Below are 17,440 nucleotides of genomic sequence, written 5' to 3' on the forward strand. Positions count from 1 at the left end.
GGACAACCTGATGACCTTGTATCTACCCCGGTGCTTAGAACAGTGCTTGGCGCATGTAGTAAGTGCTGAACAAATATCAATATCATTATTATAAAGTGCTTCACAAATACTAAAAAAAAAAAGCAGATCAGAAATATAGTTTAACAGGAACCTCAACTAACTGCTTTTTGAAGCTCTTCCTAAGAGCTATTCCACCTCCTTCCCAAGGGGAGGACTTTCATACTCTTGGCAGAGGAGCTCAACTTCTCTCAAAATGTCCCAATAGTGTTTGGGTTTTTTTTTTTTTTCGGTACAGTATTTGAGCTTATGTGCCAGGCACAGTACTAAGAGCCGGGGTAGATACAAGTGGATTGAATTGGATACAGTCTTAATCCCCGTTTTACAGAGGAGGAAACTGAGGCACAGCACAGTGAAGTGACTCACCCAAGGTCCCATCTGACAAGCGGCAGAGCCAGGATCAATACCCAGGTCCTCTGCCTCCCTGGCATGTGCTTTTTCATTAGGCCATGCTGCTTCTCTGTTCATTTGGGGGAGTTTTGTGCTTGAACTTTAATTTTCCTGTTAGACCGGTTTTGAACGGGTTTTAAGCTATGCTGCTTCGTCCGTGACCTTGCTGTCTAACAAGTAGAAAATTGATTGAAATATAAGTAGTTGCATGGGGTTGGAAGTGGGAGAAGTGAATAAATAAAAAAAAATAGGAGGTTACTTTCCATGGAACAAAAAGACTGGACAGAGAATTGGGGAAACATGAGTGATGAAGAAGGCTAGGTTCCAAAGGGAACCTAGAAGATTAAGTAGTTGTCTTTCTACTGTATCATTTTCACTTCTAAAACGTGTTAGATTTGTTGCGGGCAGGTAATGTTTCCTGAAACTAATTATACAGAGGCACTAGTTGAGCCTGGACAACTTTATTTCTTTTTTTTTTCCTTTTTTTTCCCCCCTTCCCCCTTTTTTTGGTTTCATTCACTCATTTTAGCCAGGGTATTTGCTGGCGAGGTATGGGGTCAGTTGATAGTTTGGAGTCATTTGTTCGGGAGGAAGAAAGCTTATGCTCTGCACCTAGTGAGCGCTCAAATACCATTGATTGGTTAAAGAGCCAAAGTTATCTTAAATTCTTCTCTCTTCCCCCCCCCCCCCCCCCCACCAAATAATAATAATAATTATGGTATTTAAGTGCTTACTGTGTGCCAAACACTTTTCTAAGTGCTGGAAGTAGACACAAGGTAATCAGGTTGGACACAGTCCCTGTCCCACATGGGGCTCGCAGTCTTCAGCCCCATTTTACAGAAGAGTTGACTGAGACACAGAGAAATTAAGTGACTTGCCTAAGGTCATACAGCAGACATGTGGCGGACATTATGCTGCTGCCTCCTCACACCTTTTGATTCAGTCATATTTATTGAGCACTTACTGTGTGCAGAGCACTGTACTAAGCACTTGGGAAGTACAAGTTGGCAACATATAGAGACGGTTCCTACCCAACAGCGGGCTCACAGTCTAGAAGGGGGAGACAGACAACAAAACATAAACAAAATAAAATAAATAGAATAGTAAATATGTACAAGTAAAATAGAGTAATAAATCTGTACAAACATATATACAGGTGGGGAGGGGAAGGAGGTAGGGCGAGGGGGATGAGGAGGGGGAGAGGAAGGAGGGGGCTCAGTCTGGGAAGGCCTTCTATAGGAGGTGAGCTCTCAGTAGGGCTTTGAAGGGAAGAAGAGAGCTAGCTTGGCAGATGTGTGGAGGGAGGGCATTCCAGGCCAGGGGGAGGAACCTGATAGAGGGTCCCCTCCCCATGTCACCATGAGGGTGGAAGGACAGTACTCAGTCAATCAATGCTACTTATTGAGCACTTGTGTACAGAACACTGTACCAAGTGCTTGGAAGAGTACAGTATGATAGTCGGTAGACAGTAGATGCACAAATGGGACCGGTCTCTCTGAGATACCCACTCCCCTCCTCTTACTGGGAATGCTAAACCCTTTATTTGCCTCAATTTCCATTGTTAATGGAATCCCAGAAACTTGCACCTGGAGCAGAGGATGTCATCCTGTGGATGACAGCCTATTTGGACAGTAGTGGTAATGGTATTTATCAGTTGATTACTGTGAGCAGGGCATTGTACTGAGTACTGGGAAAAGTACACAGGTGAGAATTAGACATAGTGCCTGGTCTTGCCATTGCTTACCGTCTACAAATAAGGTGAGGTAAGGTTTGGTGCCAAATACAAGGAAGGGTGAGATAATGTACATCATACCCTAAGGATGACTATTATTATTATGTATATGCCAACTCCAGTTCTAAGCACTGGGGTAGATACAAGATGATAAGGTCAGACATAGTCTTGGTTCCACAAGGGGCTCACAGTCTGAGGGAGAACAGGTATTGACTCCCCATATTACAGATGAGGAAACTGAGGCACAGAGAAGTTGTGTCCAAAAGTCAAGTAGCAGAGAAGCAGCATGGTGTAGTGGATAGAGCATGGGCCTGGGAGTCAGAAGGTCAAGGGTTCTAATCCCGGCTCTGCCACTTGTCTGCTGTGTGACTGTGGGCAAGTCACTTCATTTCTCTAGGCCTTGGTTCCCTCATCCATAAATGGGGATTAACACTGTGAGGCTTAAGACTGTGAGACTGTGTGGGACAGGGACTGTGTTCAACCCAGTTTGTATCCAACCTGATTTGCTTGTATCCACCCCAGCGATTAGTACAGTGGGCACGTCACTTCACTGTGCTTCAGTTCCCTCATCTGGAAAATGGGGATTAAAAGAGTGAGCCCAGTGCTTGGTACATAGTGAGCGCTTAACAAATATCAATTATTTTTTTATTACAGTGCCTGGCACACAGTAAGCGCTTAGCAAGTACTACAGTTATCATCATTAGCAGAGCTGGGAGTAGAACCCAGGTCCTTTGACTCCTAAACCCAGTCTTTCCACTAGACCATGCCGCATATCCAAAAACAACTGAAAAGACAATTTTTAAATTTATATTTAAGCGCCTACTATATATCAGCCACAGTAATAAGTGCTGGGGTAGATACAGGATAATAGGGTTGGACCCAGTCCCTCTCCCACTTTAGAGATCACAGTCTTAATCCGCATTTTCCAGATGATGTAATGGAGACCCAAAGAGGTGAAGTGACTTATCCAAGGTCACACCCAAACAAGTGGCAGAGCTGGGATTAGAACTCAGGTCCTCTGACACCCAGGCCAGTGCTCTCGCCACAGGCCATGCTGCTTCATTGGGAGTGGGAGCCCTGAGGGTAGAAATAGGAAGGTGGCAGAGCTGTCCAGTAGTTTTCCTCAGCATTTTGGCAAGAAGAGAGGGTGGAGCCCCTCTGCTGCCCTGTGAGAACTAGTTGGTGAGAATTATCTGCATGGCTTATCCAAATCATATTTTGTGTGCTTTCTTATCTTGAATACAGGGTCAGCTTTCAATATTGCAAGAGAAAATAGACCATTTGGAGCGCTTACTGGCTGAAAATAATGAGATTATCTCAAACATTAGAGACTCTGTCATCAATCTGAGTGAATCCGTGAAGGATGGTCAAAAAACCCCAGAAGCTAATAACTTCAGTCAAGGATCCTTCTCTGAGCTTCTGCCATCTGCTCCAGTCTCTCTCCCAGTTGATCCCAAGGATTGTTTATTTGCATCAAAAAGTGGAAGTCAGGATTCCGATGTGCAGGTAAGATACAAGAGGATAATTTCCCTGAACTTGCTCATCTTTAGGACTTGTAAGAAGCTTCTCCTTTCCTCCCTATACTGTGTATTTTTTTTATTTCCACTTGAATTGAAGCCCTTTCTTAGCTGCTATTTCTGTTTCCTAGAAGGCTGTAAGAGCTTTAGTGATATTTTTAAAATGACTTTCCCCAAAGTCTTCCTTTGTGGGGGGGGGGGGGAGAGGGGAATGTTGTCTCCTTAGCACTTTGATCTTTTGCTCTGCCACTAGGAATATCTGAATTCTCCTCCTAAAATATGAATGTTAACTAGGTTGAGGTATCTTCTATTTTGGGGTCTGTCATTAACAGGCATTTAATTGAATGCAGGAGATTTGTTATATTGATCTTCAAATATGGAAAGGATAAGTGAATATATAGGTGTGGTGAAGTTATTTTCACTCTTTTCAGTTTTCCTAAATAGAAAAATGCCCTTAGCAATACTCTTGACTGTTTTTTTGAAATGTACCAAATAACTGAAACGTTAGAAAAACTTTCAGCACTATTCTAATTTTAAAAACTTCATAATAATCAACCTTTTCCTTTGTGTTTATATATAGTTTATATCCCACAAACAACCCTCCAGCTCTAATACCTGAGTATATAAAGTGGAATACATCTCAGATGGTGAACCTCCATGAGGGAATGTAATTTAATCCTCCATTGTACTCTTCCCCAATGCTCAGTGTTCTGTGTATAGATGCTCAATAAATATTATTGAATGAAGGAAAACCATAAAATATATAAAAGACTAGTTTTGTAGTGTGGTCTTGGAAGCACAAATATATATATAAAAGAAATTTTTTTGTGCCAAGAGGCTTTTATCCGATGACCCAGAGTAGGTAACTTTATTCAAAAAGAAAGAGCCACATACGAAAGTGTTGAGAAGCTCCAAGATGGTGAAGATGTATCTGCCTAAAACTACGAACCCAGTCACTTTCCCAAATTCTAGCATTCTCATTGTGTAAAAATGCATGACTAGCATGTAAAACCGAAATTGCTGAAGTTTTCAGTGAACTTAAACATTGGATGTGACATGCAAATTTGTGAGATGGTGCTAATTTGTGAAAAGCAGCTTTGCCTGGGAATCAGAAGACCTGGATCTTCTCGGATCTGCCGCTGGTCTGTGTGACCCTGAGCAAGTCATTTCACTTTCCTGTTCCTGTTACCTCATCTGTAAAATGGGGATTAAGACTGTGAACCCTTTGTGGGACAGGGATTGTGTCCAACCCAATTATCTTGTATCTACCCCAGCATGTAGTACAGTGCCTGGCATATAATAAGTGCTTAATAAATTCCATGATACAAAAACACAAAAATCAAAAACACAGACCTCCATCAGCATATGTTTTGTATAATTCAGGTTGATCGGATTGAAGATGAGTGGTTGGCTGCGATACTGTATACCATAGATTGGGAAAAGCACACTCATCCAAGCACACAGAATTTATTGGACTCATCTTTTTTGATGGTTCAAGTGATGACTTGTTTATGAAGCCTTCAGCTCCTACTAGGTGGAAAATAAACCTTACTGAATCTCATCCATGATAACACTTCAATGAATCTGAGTTATTGGGATCACAGACTTTTTGGGGATTTTTTTTGTTTGTTTTTTTTGCTTCACCCTATCAAGATAATTGCTTAAATTGACCTTTGATCTTTTTAGATGTTGGATGTCTACAGCCTTCTTCCATTTGACAATCCAGATGGAGGAGTTTGGAAACAAGGATTTGATATTACATATGATGAAAATGAATGGGATAGTGAACCACTTCAAGTGTTCGTCGTACCTCATTCACATAATGACCCAGGTAAAAAAAAAAAATAATAATAAATTTGACATTTTCTTGTTAAGCAATTTAAAATCTTCTGGGGGTGTCTTCTCCAAAGACTTCCCAAATTTTGATCTTTGGTGTTAAAATGTGTTCCATTTATTATTGGTAATCTTCATTAGTGTATGACAGTTATGAGAATTGAGGATCCCAAGAAGACTAAGCTCCTTGTGGGCAGGGAACGTTTCTACAAATACTGTTACGTTGTACTCTCCCAAGCGCTTAGTAAAGTGCTCTGTGCACAGTAAGCTCTCTAATACCACCGATTGAGGGGGGTGGTTCCAGAGTCCCCTTGAGTTCTCAACAGAGATCCTAGACCAAGGGTGGCAACCTGTGGTTCTGGTTCTTCTTGGAGACCAATTTGGCTCTTGGGCTTACTATGTGCCAAGCACTATTCTAAAGTACTGGGGTAGATACAAGGTTATCAGGTTGTCCCATGTGGAGCTCACAATCTTAATCCCCATTTTACAGATGAGGTAACTGAGGCACAGAGTAGTGAAGTAACTTGCCCAATAACACACAGCTGACAACTGGAGGAGCTGGGATTTGAACCCACAACCTCTGACTCTGACACAACCTGTCCTGCCGTCGACCCCCGGCCCACGTCATCCCCCTGGCCTGGAATGCCCTCCCTCCCCACATCTGCCAAGCTAGCTCTCTTCCTCCCTTCAAGGCCCTACTGAGAGCTCACCTCCTCCAGGAGGCCTTCCCAGACTGAGCCCCCTCCTTCCTCTCCCCCTCCTCCCCCTTTCCATTCCCCCTGCCTTACTTCCTTCCCTTCCCCACAGCACCTGTATATATGTATATTTGTGTGTGTGTGTGTATGTATTTATTACTCTATTTTACTTGTACATATCTATTCTGTTTTATTTTGTTAATATGTTTTGTTCTCTGTCTCCCCCTTCTAGACTGTGAGCCCACTGTTGGGTAGGGACCATCTCTATATGTTGCCAACTTGTACTTCCCAAGCGCTTAGTACAGTGCTCTGCACACAGTAAGCGCTCAATAAATACAATTGATTAATTGACTCCCAAGCCTGTGCTCTTCCCACTAAGCCATGCTCTATTGACCCCCTGCTCCGTGGAGGCCATAGACCCTGGGCTTGAGGAAGTTGCCATTTATTTTGCTCCCATAGCTTTTTTGGGCAGGAAATAACTGTCCCCGGCCAACCCCTCTGAGCTTAGGTAGAGCCAAAATAAGACTCCTCTCCCTAACTTGGTGGGGTTCCCCATCTTCAATCTATGGCTTTACCTCTGTACCCCAACCCCCAGCCATGGGATCAACCTCTTTCCTTCCCTGCCATTGAGCTGCTCCCCTTCCCCTACCATGACACAAGAAGAGGAGGATGTGAGATTGACTTAATTTCACCTAGGAAGTGGTGGCCCAAATTGGCAGTCCCTTTCTCATCCCCTTTGAGAGGGAAGAGGCATTTGGGTAAATCAGTTGCCTCCCTTCTTCCTTCCTCCACCTACTTACAAGCACAGCTGTTTTGATTTGTTAGATCCACAGGTTCCCCTGCTCCCAAGACCACCTCCCCTCCAGCTGAATGCCAGCTAAGTTTTCATTCATGTTGTATAGACACCTTTCAGCAAATCTGTTTCATGTGTAAGCATGCTGCTTTGTAACTCTTAGCCTGCCCTCACCCCTTTAGAAATAAAAGTAACTAGGAATAAGTTGCTCCCTTTCCCCTCTCCATTATTCCCTCGATGGAATGTCATTGGATTAGTAGGAGCCTTTTAAGGATGCTACACTATCCTCCACAAGGAGAACTTCAAAGAGCTTCTCTCCTAGCTCTAGTTCGAGTCCTGGAAGACTTAAGCTAAACCAGTGGAAGCAGAAACTGTCATTCATGTTCCTAAAATGGGGGTGGGGTGTGCAACAGCATCAGTGGTATGAAGTGCTTACTGTGTGCAGAGCACTGTACAGTACAACAGAAGTGGTAGACATGTTCCCTGCCCACCAGGAGCATATAGTCCTAGAGGGGGAGACAGGTATTAAAATACGTTACAGGTATGTTCACAAGGGCTTTGGGGCTGAAGGTGGGGTGAATACCAAGTGCTGAAAGGGTACAGATCCAAGGGCATAGATGATGCAGATGGGAGAGGGAATAGTGGGGGATGAGGGTTAATTGGGGAAAGACTTTCATTTTGTGACTCTACATGTATGATGTTTTGCCCCACTCCTTTCTCTCACTCATTCAATTGTATTTAACGCTTACTGTGTGCAGGGCATCATATGAAGTGCTGGGGAAAGTACAGTATAACAATAAGCAGACACATCCTCTGCCTATAGTGAGTTTACTGCATAGCTTACAGTTCATCCCACTTTGCTCCATAACCCCCAACTCACTGCATCTTTGTGACCTATTTTTTTCTCCTTGTATGTTCCCCTGCTCCCTTCATCCCCCACCCCCCCGGTCTGCCCCATGCCCCAAATGGTCCTACTCATCTTTTCCCCCGCCTGCCCCCCCCGCCCTTTTTTAAATAATAAATATTGTCTTGTCCTGGTCACTCAATCAGTGGTATTGATGGAGCACTTACTGTGTACAGAGCTTTGTACTCAGCACTTGGGTGAGTACAATACAGCAGAGTTGGTAGACACATTCCCTGTCCCAATCCAGACCCCAGTCAGGACCCCAAAATCTGTGGAGTGGTTCAGGTAGGGGAGGATAACTGAGAAGGAGCTACCATAGCTCTTGCTCAGCTGATGTCCCCCCACGTCCTCCACCCCGCCCATATGTAACAGATGTGGGTAGCAGCAAATGAAAAAAGATAATGCCCATTGTTGGGGCCCAGGTACTTTTCACGAGCGGTAATGTAAACTCTTGACACTAAATTATTTTTGTTTAGTACTTTTCTTCCTAGAAACTCTTGTAAGATACTGTATATGAATCCTGACCTCTACATAAATTAGAGGCAGGAGGCATTTTTTACGTTAGGGCTATTGAGGCATAGACAAGTATCTAGATTTGTTTGTAGTCACATAGTGAACTAACTTAAAATGGGTTCAGAACCGAAGTTTACTAATCTTCTTCTGTTCCTTTTGCTCTTCCTGCTAGATCACTTTGCCACCTGCCTTGATCAGACAGTTTGGCTCACATAATGGCCCTGTTTTCTGAAGCAGATTTAACTTTGTCCATATTTTGACATTAGAAAAAGCTTCTTAACTAAACCCAGAATTTGCACAGATGGTTTAAAGTAATTATCCTTGGTAATTATATTTCAAACTTAAATACCAAATCACCTGCAGGACTTGAATCATGTAGATTTCAGTTCCTCAGTGTTTTGAGGGGCAAACAAAATGGAAGCCATATTAAAAAAAAATCAGTAAATACCTTTGAAAATAGGGTTACTGCATTCAAAAAAATTCTTTTTCAATTGACAGAGGTCCTGGGATTTTTTTTTAATGTCCTAAAATAGTTTTTGCACAATAGTAGATAAGCCACCAGGAGCCAGGATGGCTTGGTGGAAAGATTTCTAGTCAGGCTCCACCCCTTTCCTCCTGTATGCCTTGGGCAAGTCACTTCTCAGTGCCTCAATTTCCTCTGTACTGTAAGCTTTTTGTGGCCAGGGAATGTCTGTTGTACTCTCCCAAGCACTTAATACAGTGCTCCATACACAGTAAGTGCTTGATAAATAAAATGGACTCATCTGTAAAGTGAGGATAAAATAGCTCTTCTCTCTCTTTGACTGTTACCCTTTTGTAGAACATAGACTGCTGGATCTGGTTACCTTGTGGCCACCCTAGTGTTTAGCATATAGTAAGGACTTCATAAATACCATTATTATGAATGGGATAATGAACCACTATGGGACTGGAGTTTTATAAAGATTCTCAGCTAGCATGAGTCACCCTCTAGACTGCAAGTTCTTGGGGGGAGAACATTTCTAACAACTCTATTGTATTGTACTCTTCCAAGTAATTAGTACAGTGCTCTGCACAAAGTAGGCACTCAGTAAATTTGATTGAATGAATTCAAGCTCCACCCCTTCTATGGGGTTGTCCTGGACCCTGGATTGGGTTGAGAGGGACTAGAATTGGGCTGGCTTTTGTTTCCTGTAGCTGGGTCTAGCAAACATGTCTGTGCCGTCATTATCAGCAGCAGTGGTAACATGTATTGAGCACCTTGGGCTGGTGGATAGAGCACAGGCCTGGGCGTTGGAAAGATCTGGGTTCTTATCACAGGTCTGCTGTGTAATCTCGGGCAAATCACTTCCCTTCTTTGAGCCTCAGTTACCTCATCTGTAAGCCCTATGTGGGACAGGGACTGTTTCCAACCTTATTAGCTTTTATCTACCTCAGTGCTTAGTACAGTGCTTAGCACATAGAAAGTGCTTGATTGATACCATAAAAAAAAACAACTGAAGGGCATAGAATCTTTAATGCTTTAAGCCCACTACTGGATTTTCATTTTTGTTGATGAGCTGGGGATGAGCCAGTGCTTATTTTCATGAATGTCTTAAATACTATTTGAATTTTTTTTTTTTTTGTTCTCATTGGAAATCTGTATGTATAATGTTTTCCTCCTGCACCCCCTCCCCACCCAAAATTGTTATACAGTCTGGTATTATTGAAAACTAGATGTAACCCAGAATTCTTCAAAGCTGTTTGAGTGTCTGAAGTGGAGATAATGTAGAATTCAAGGAAACAATTATTCTGTGAAAAATAAAGCCATCATTTTCTTCATAAAAAAATTCATCAAGAAAATGAAAAGAATGTGCTCAAACATTCCAAGGCAAATGTTGATCTTTTTAACTTCTCTTCCTTGTAAAATACTGCTAAATGAATGTGTAATTAGGCAATTTACTCTCTAAATGAGATTTATGAGATTTGTTTGAGTTTTCTACAGCAACAATTTAAAGCAAGTTTCAGCTCAGACTGTCTCAGTATTGCATTGCTGTCCAATCCAGATGGAGATGCTTTTCACAGATTTGTTTAAAATCCAAAGTTTTCATTCATTCAATCATATTGAGTGCTTACTGTGTGCAGAGCTCTGTACTAACTGCTTGGAAAGTACCATTTGGCAACAGATACAGTCCCTACCCAACAATGGGCTCACAGTCTAGGAGTTTTGGCCTTGTGCCGCAGATAGGTGCAATAAGGCACTTTTTGAACTGTGTGCATGACTTCAATGTATGCACTTGTTCATTTTAAATTTATGAATATTTATGAAAAAAATATTCAAACTTTTCTGATTTTTTTTGGAGTGACATTACTATAGCAGGTGTCTTTCAAGCAGCCAATTTGTTATTGCCTGAAATTTATTGAATTCATTTAAAATGTGCCCTCTTTCAAAACACACTTGGCATTCTGATCTACATGGCAGAGTATGAATTTTTTTTTCCATACATAAGCCTATGTAAACTAAGATAATGCAAGACTGAAAAAGTCAGCAGGAAAACTGCTGGTAACTTTGTTTAATATTACCTTTGTGAAAAATTTCAAACCATTGACCATGAAATTGAAAGCTAGTTGATATATGTTCATGTTGCATTTAATAAGGTGATTAAAACACAATTACCACACCTTTGTATCTACAGTCTACTTCTCTATTTTGTTTTAGATAAACAGCTGAAATATTTAATTTTCTTGTCAAGAAAGGACATTGGGAACAGAATAGATAAGAAATACATGAATTAGAGGGTGGGCAGTGAATTGTCCTTTATACATCTTTTAATATTCATAGCATATTAATTTGGAGGTGAATGGATTGTTCCAGTTTTCAAAAGTGGATGACTCCAAATTTTCCATTTTTGGAGGATTGTTAAACGAATTTGATATTTTTACAGGTCGTCATACTTCACAACTTCCAGGAGAATAATCCTTTTGAAATAAGAATATGTGGGCAATGTGGCCTGATGGGAAAATCATGGCACAGGGAGACAGGAGACCTGGAGTCTTGCCCTGGCTCGGCCATTTGCATGCCGTGTGATGAACAAGCCATTTAACATCTCAATGCCTCAGTTTCCCCATCTGTAAAATGGGGATAAAATACCTGTTTAGACTGTGAGCCCCTTGTGGGACAGGGGCTGTGAATGACCCGATTATCTTGTATCTAACCCAGCCCATAGTAAGGCCTTGGCACATAGTAAGATGCCTGTCTACTTACTTTGTTTTGTTGTCTGTCTCCCTCTTCTAGACTGAGCCCGTTGTTGGGTAGGGATTGTCTTTATCTGTTGCTGAATTGTACTTTCCAAGTGCTTAGTACAGTGCTCTGCACACAGTAAGTGCTCAATAAATACAAATGAATGAATGCATGAAAGTGCTCAATAAATGCCATTATTGTCACTGTATGGAAACAGTATTTAAGGACCTCAAAATGTTTAGGGTCTGTAATTCATAATCATAATTTGTATTAATGTCTGTCTCCTCCTCTGGACTATAAGCTCCTTGTGGGCAGGGAATGTGTCTACCAACTCTCTTATATTGTGCTCTAAGTGCATAGTGCACCGCACACAGTAAGTCACTCACTGAACTCCTTATCTTCCCTCCCAAACCCTGCCCACTCCCTGACTTTCCTGTCACTGTAGACAGCACTACCATCCTTCCCATCTCAAGCCCGCAACCTTGGCTTCATCCTCGACTCCACTCTCTCATTCACCCCTCACATCCAGTCCATCACCAAAACCTGCTGGTCTCACCTCCACAACATCGCCAAGATCCACCCTTCCTCTGCATCCAAACCGATACCTTGCTGGCTTAATCTCTCATCCTATCCCGACTGGATTACTGCATCAGCCTCCTCTCTGATCTCCCATCCTCCTGTCTCTCCCCATTTCAGTCTATACTTCACACTGCTGCCCAGACCATCTTTGTGCAGAAGCGCTCTGGGCATGTTACTCCCCTCCTCAAAAATCTCCAGTGGCTGCCTGTCAACCTACGCATCAAGCAAAAACTCCTCACTCTCAGCTTCAAGGCTCTCCATCACCTCGCCCTCTCCTACCTCACCTCCCTTCTCTCCTACAGCCCAGCCCGAACCCTCCACTCCTCTGCCACTAACCTCCTTACTGTACCTCGTTCTCGCCCATCCCACCGTCGACCCCTAGCCTGGAATGCCCTCCCTCTGCACATCCGCCAAGCTAGCTCTCTTCCTCCCTTCAAAGCCCTACTGAGAGCTCACCTCCTCCAGGAGGCCTTCCCAGACTGAGCCCCCCTTTTCCTCTCCTCCTCCCCATCTCCCCACCCTATCTCCTTCCCCTCCCCACAGCACCTGTGTATATGTTTGTACAGACTTTTTTACTCTATTTTACTTGTACATATTTACTATTCTATTTATTTTGATAATGATGTGCATTTAGCTTTATTTCTACTTGTTCTGATGACTTGACACCTGTCCACATGTTTTGTTTTGTTGCCTGTCTCCCCCTGTCTAGACTGTGAGCCCGCTGTTGGGTAGGGACCGTGTCTATATGTTACCAACTTGTACTTCCCAAGCGCTTAGTACGGTGCTCTGCACACAGTAAGCGCTCAAATATGATTGAAAGAATGATTGTGCTGTGATTGTTTCAGCAATGAGAATACCCCTGACCTTAATCTTACCAACTGTAGTGGTGGTTTTTCCTCTTCCGCAGCCCTCCCTTGTTTTTGTTGTTGCAAATATCAACTACTACTTTTCTTGTCATCTGCTCAAACCATAGGACCAAAGGCTATTTTAATCTATTTGATGTTTAGACATTTTAGGCAACTTGAGTAAAAACCAGTAAGATGGGTTTGGCTGCTGCAAAGGATAGCTGACTTGCTAATATGATTATGGTACTTGTTAAGTGCTTACTATGTGCCAAGCACTGTTCTAAGCACTGGGTTAGGTACAAGTTAATCAGGTTGGACACGGTCCCTGTCCCTCATGGGGCTCACCGTCTTAGTCCCCATTTTACAGATGAGGGAACTGAGGCCCGGATAAGTGAAGTGACTTGCCCAAGGTCACAGAGCAGGTAGGTGGTGGAGCTGGGATTAGAACCTGTGACCTTCTGCCTCCCAAGCCCATGCTCTATCCACTAAGCCATACTGCTGCTACATAATAGAAAACTGGGTAATGCAGGACAGCACGTAGAATAATTTAATAGGCCCCAGCACTGCACAATAAATTACTCTTGCTAACAGGAAATGTAACCACAGTCAGTTTTCAAATTGGAAAGAGTCTCCATGTATAGTAAGTGAGCTGAATTCAGTATAAATGCTAGTTTTCAACTATTTGGAAAGGAAATTGCTGCAATGATTATGTGAGCACCAGTGCATGTGCCTTTCTAATGCTGTCCCGAGAAAGCTGGCAGATTTCGTCTTATGATGTGGCTTTGTGGGGAGCCTGTATGGGCTATTTTAATAAGTAGCTTGTGACATTTTTTTTTAGATGACCACTTGGATTTCAAAAACACAGTGCACAGAAATCATAAGCAAATTGGGGAGTTTGGAAATGAATGCTGGAGGCAGTCAGGAATAGCTTTGTCCGGTTCTAATTCTTAATCAAAAATTAGTCGTCTTTGATTCGGGCATTGAAGACCATTTTAAAAAGGTTACCTTAAAGAAAATGAGTCAACACCAGTATTTCTCACCTCTTCAAATGGGGTTTCAGAGGACGTTTTGAGAACTGATGACACATTTCATTGAGGAGTAATGGATCTATATGGGGCTATTTAAATGCCTGCATATGTTAGGTGTAGAAAAAATATATTGCTTTGGGCTCTATTTTCAAAAGGACATAGTGGTCCCCAAGGAAACAAGCTTTAATTGAAATCTTGAAAAAAATATGCATTTGAGCCAGAGTAGAGTGTTTTTTAAAAATAAATATGGTTCTTTGGAAAATGTCACATTAGGGGGTGGGGGGAGCCCGGTGGTGGAGGGACTCTGAATTGAATGACAGTCCTGGACTAAGAACTTTAATATTTAAAAGCTCAAGATGGGGGGTGGGAAAGAAAGGATGACTGTATTTTGCTTCCCAGGATCTATATCACTCAATGGTATATAGTGAGCATTTCCTGTGCACAGAGCACTGTACCAAGTGCTTGGGAGAGTACACTATAACAGAGTTGGTAGACATGTTCCCTGCTTTGCCAAAACCTGTTCCTATGTGTGCAGGATTTTTTTTTTTTAAATGGTATTAGTTAAGCACTAACTATGTGCCAGGCATTGTACTAAGTGCTGGGGTAGATACAAGCTAATCAGGTTGAACACAGTCCCTTGTCCCACACGGGGATCACAGTCTTTACCCTACTTTACAGATGAAGTTACTGAGGCACAGAGTAGTGAAGTGACTTACCAAAGGTCACCCTGCAGACAAGTGGCAGAGCTGGGATTAGAACTCAGGTCCTCTGACTCCCAGGCCTGAGCTCTCACATCATGCCCATGATAATATTGCAGTGCACATTGGTGCATCATTTCTAACCTCTTGCCCTCAGGGGGTGATGTTCAGAAAGCATATGCGAATAGTTTTGAAACCTTAGTAACAGATTTGAGGGAGGTTCACCATTCACTTAAAAGAATGGGAGGGGTCTTTAGCCCCTTTCTGTCTGATTTTTTTGGGGGGGGGGGGGCCCTTTATCTGGTCTTGGCCCCTGCCTTCTCTGTTTGGTCTTGCCCACCCCCCACCCCCCTTCTAACTAAAGCTCTCTAGTGAAGTCATTAATCAATTGATGGTGTTTGAGGGCTTGCTGTGTTACAGGCACTATATTAAGCACGTGAGATACCATACCATAGATTTGGTAGACACGATCCCTACCCCCAAGGAGCCATTACAATAGCCAGATTGAATTTTCAGTGGCTCTCTTCATTAGTCCACACAATATGTGGGTAAATGGAGATTCTAAAAAGAGATCTTCCGTGACTAAGCCTTCATTTCCCCTACTCCCTCTCCGTTCAGTGTTGCAACTCACACTTGAATTTGCACCCTTTAAGCCCTCGATACTCACCCTACCCTCTGTCCCACGGCACTTATTTATGAATCTCTAATTTATTTTAATGGCTGTCTTCTCTCCCTCTAGACTATAAATTCCTTCTGGGAAGGCAAGATTTCTACCAACTCTTGTTAAATCGTACTCTCCCAAGAGCTTAGTACAGTGTCCTGGACCCAGAAAGCACTCAATAAATGTGATGGATTGATTAAACATTTTTCTGAGTACAAGAAATGTAAAATGATTATTCCACAAGCAAAAAGAAATATTGTATTTGCTATAAAGTGGTAAATATCTTTAATTCTGTTATTTGAAGGATTCCAAGGACTCAAAATTGTGCATAACTAACTAGTTACTCTGAGCTCAAAAACTGTTTGAAGGGAATTCCACTTCTGCTCATCTCCACTTTCCTATGCAGTGCTTAGAACAGTGCTTGGCACATAGTAAGTGCTTAACAAATACCATCATTATTATCATTATTATTATATGCCACCTAAAGCTTAGTAGTAAATTCAAATTTCTGGCTGAATTTTAAAGAACTGTTTAAATTAGGGATATCCTAAATTGTCAATAATTGCAGTTGACAATTTTTAATGTAGTAAAATTATATTAAGCCAGAAATTGTTGGGAAAATGATAGTTGTGGTCACTGAATGGCCATCTGGCTTAATTTTATATAAAGCATAATACTCTCATGCATAAAACCTAGAGCTTCAGTTTTTCAGTACAAATGTCATTTAAAAATAGTATTAAAGTATAATTTAGTCAGATGAAAATTAAATTAAAGAAAATATATTTATTTTAGTTAACCCTTGCTAATACGTAATTAATATAAAAGATGTCATCTCGATTCAGTAGGTTATAAGTAAAGCATCCATCACATTTTAAATCCTTCCAGGTTTTCTTAAATTTTAGTGCTCATGTATCCTTTGTGGGAAATTAAGACTTAATATTAAATTAGGAATAGCCAAGATTTTTGTTTATTCTGGGTATTAAAATCCTGGAAGCTTTATCTTTTACTCACATTGTAAGCCTTTCATAATTACTCATAGCTCATATACCTTAAGTACCCGGGATTGGATTAAAATAGAAAAAGCCAGTAAAAAAATTTGATTTTGAGACTTTAGAAATTCAGAAATCTGTGGCGTAGCTTGTTTTAGTTTGCTACTGAATTTCCCATAGTAAGAATTGTAGTTCATATGTTCACCATTCAACCAATCCTACCTCTTTAAAAAAAAAAAAAAATCACCTTTTGCTCGGTTATACACCAATGGCTAATTGCAGTTTTATAATAATTTACAAAAAGAAAAAGCAAATTCAGCATAAAATGGACTTCTTGATTACCCTATTGTGTAGCAGCAATAAAAGCTAATTTACTGTTATATTGCACAATATAGAAAACTGTATGAGGCTGTCTTTCAGTTAATTCTCCATTAATTGTGTTTTATTATGATAGTATCTATTACAGATGAGTTTCATGGTAGTTTTTAATTCATAGCTCTGCTTGTATTTCTCTCAAATGTCATTGAAATATTTTGTGTGATTATTGAAGGGCAAATGAAGTGTTGAAGGTAGAATGAATTCATCAATCTAGCCAAATTCCTGGTGGAAACTCTCCAGTACAAAACACCTGAAATGGACTCGACTCACAGCAAATTATAGCTCTGATAAATACAGCATACATGGGAAATAAAAGAAATGGTCCAGTTGAATTTATTTTATTTTTCAGCTCCCTTGAAGCTAGTGTCTTTTGTATTATCCCATGTAATCTAAAAAATTGTTCATTTTGAAAATAATTCCAACGTAATTTTTTCTTAATTCTTAATTTCTTAATTCTTAATTTTTTCTTAATCCAAGTGCCCAACGATGCATTAATTTTGGGCTTTAGATTAAATGTCATCATCAGCTCAACATGTCGAAGACTGAGCTCCTTGTCTTCCCTCCCAAACCTTGTCCTCTCCCTGACTTTCCCATCTCTGTTGACGGCACTACCATCCTTCCCGTCTCAC

The 17,440-nt window shown here is 41.4% G+C and overlaps 1 protein-coding gene across 3 annotated transcripts in view; it reads left to right on the plus strand.

Annotated features, from left to right (window-relative positions):
- Positions 1-17,440, plus strand: part of MAN2A1 (mannosidase alpha class 2A member 1) — a 158,003-nt gene that overhangs the window by 15,505 nt on the left and 125,058 nt on the right. For all 3 annotated transcript variants that reach the window (XM_038770504.1, XM_038770503.1, XM_038770502.1), the window contains exons 2-3: positions 3,425-3,685; positions 5,383-5,527. In XM_038770504.1, the coding sequence (XP_038626432.1) occupies positions 3,425-3,685; positions 5,383-5,527 (406 nt within the window). The remainder of the gene's footprint in view (positions 1-3,424; positions 3,686-5,382; positions 5,528-17,440) is intronic.

This window comes from Tachyglossus aculeatus, chromosome X3 (genome assembly GCF_015852505.1).
Source record: "Tachyglossus aculeatus isolate mTacAcu1 chromosome X3, mTacAcu1.pri, whole genome shotgun sequence".
NCBI classification, from domain to species: Eukaryota; Metazoa; Chordata; class Mammalia; order Monotremata; family Tachyglossidae; genus Tachyglossus; species Tachyglossus aculeatus.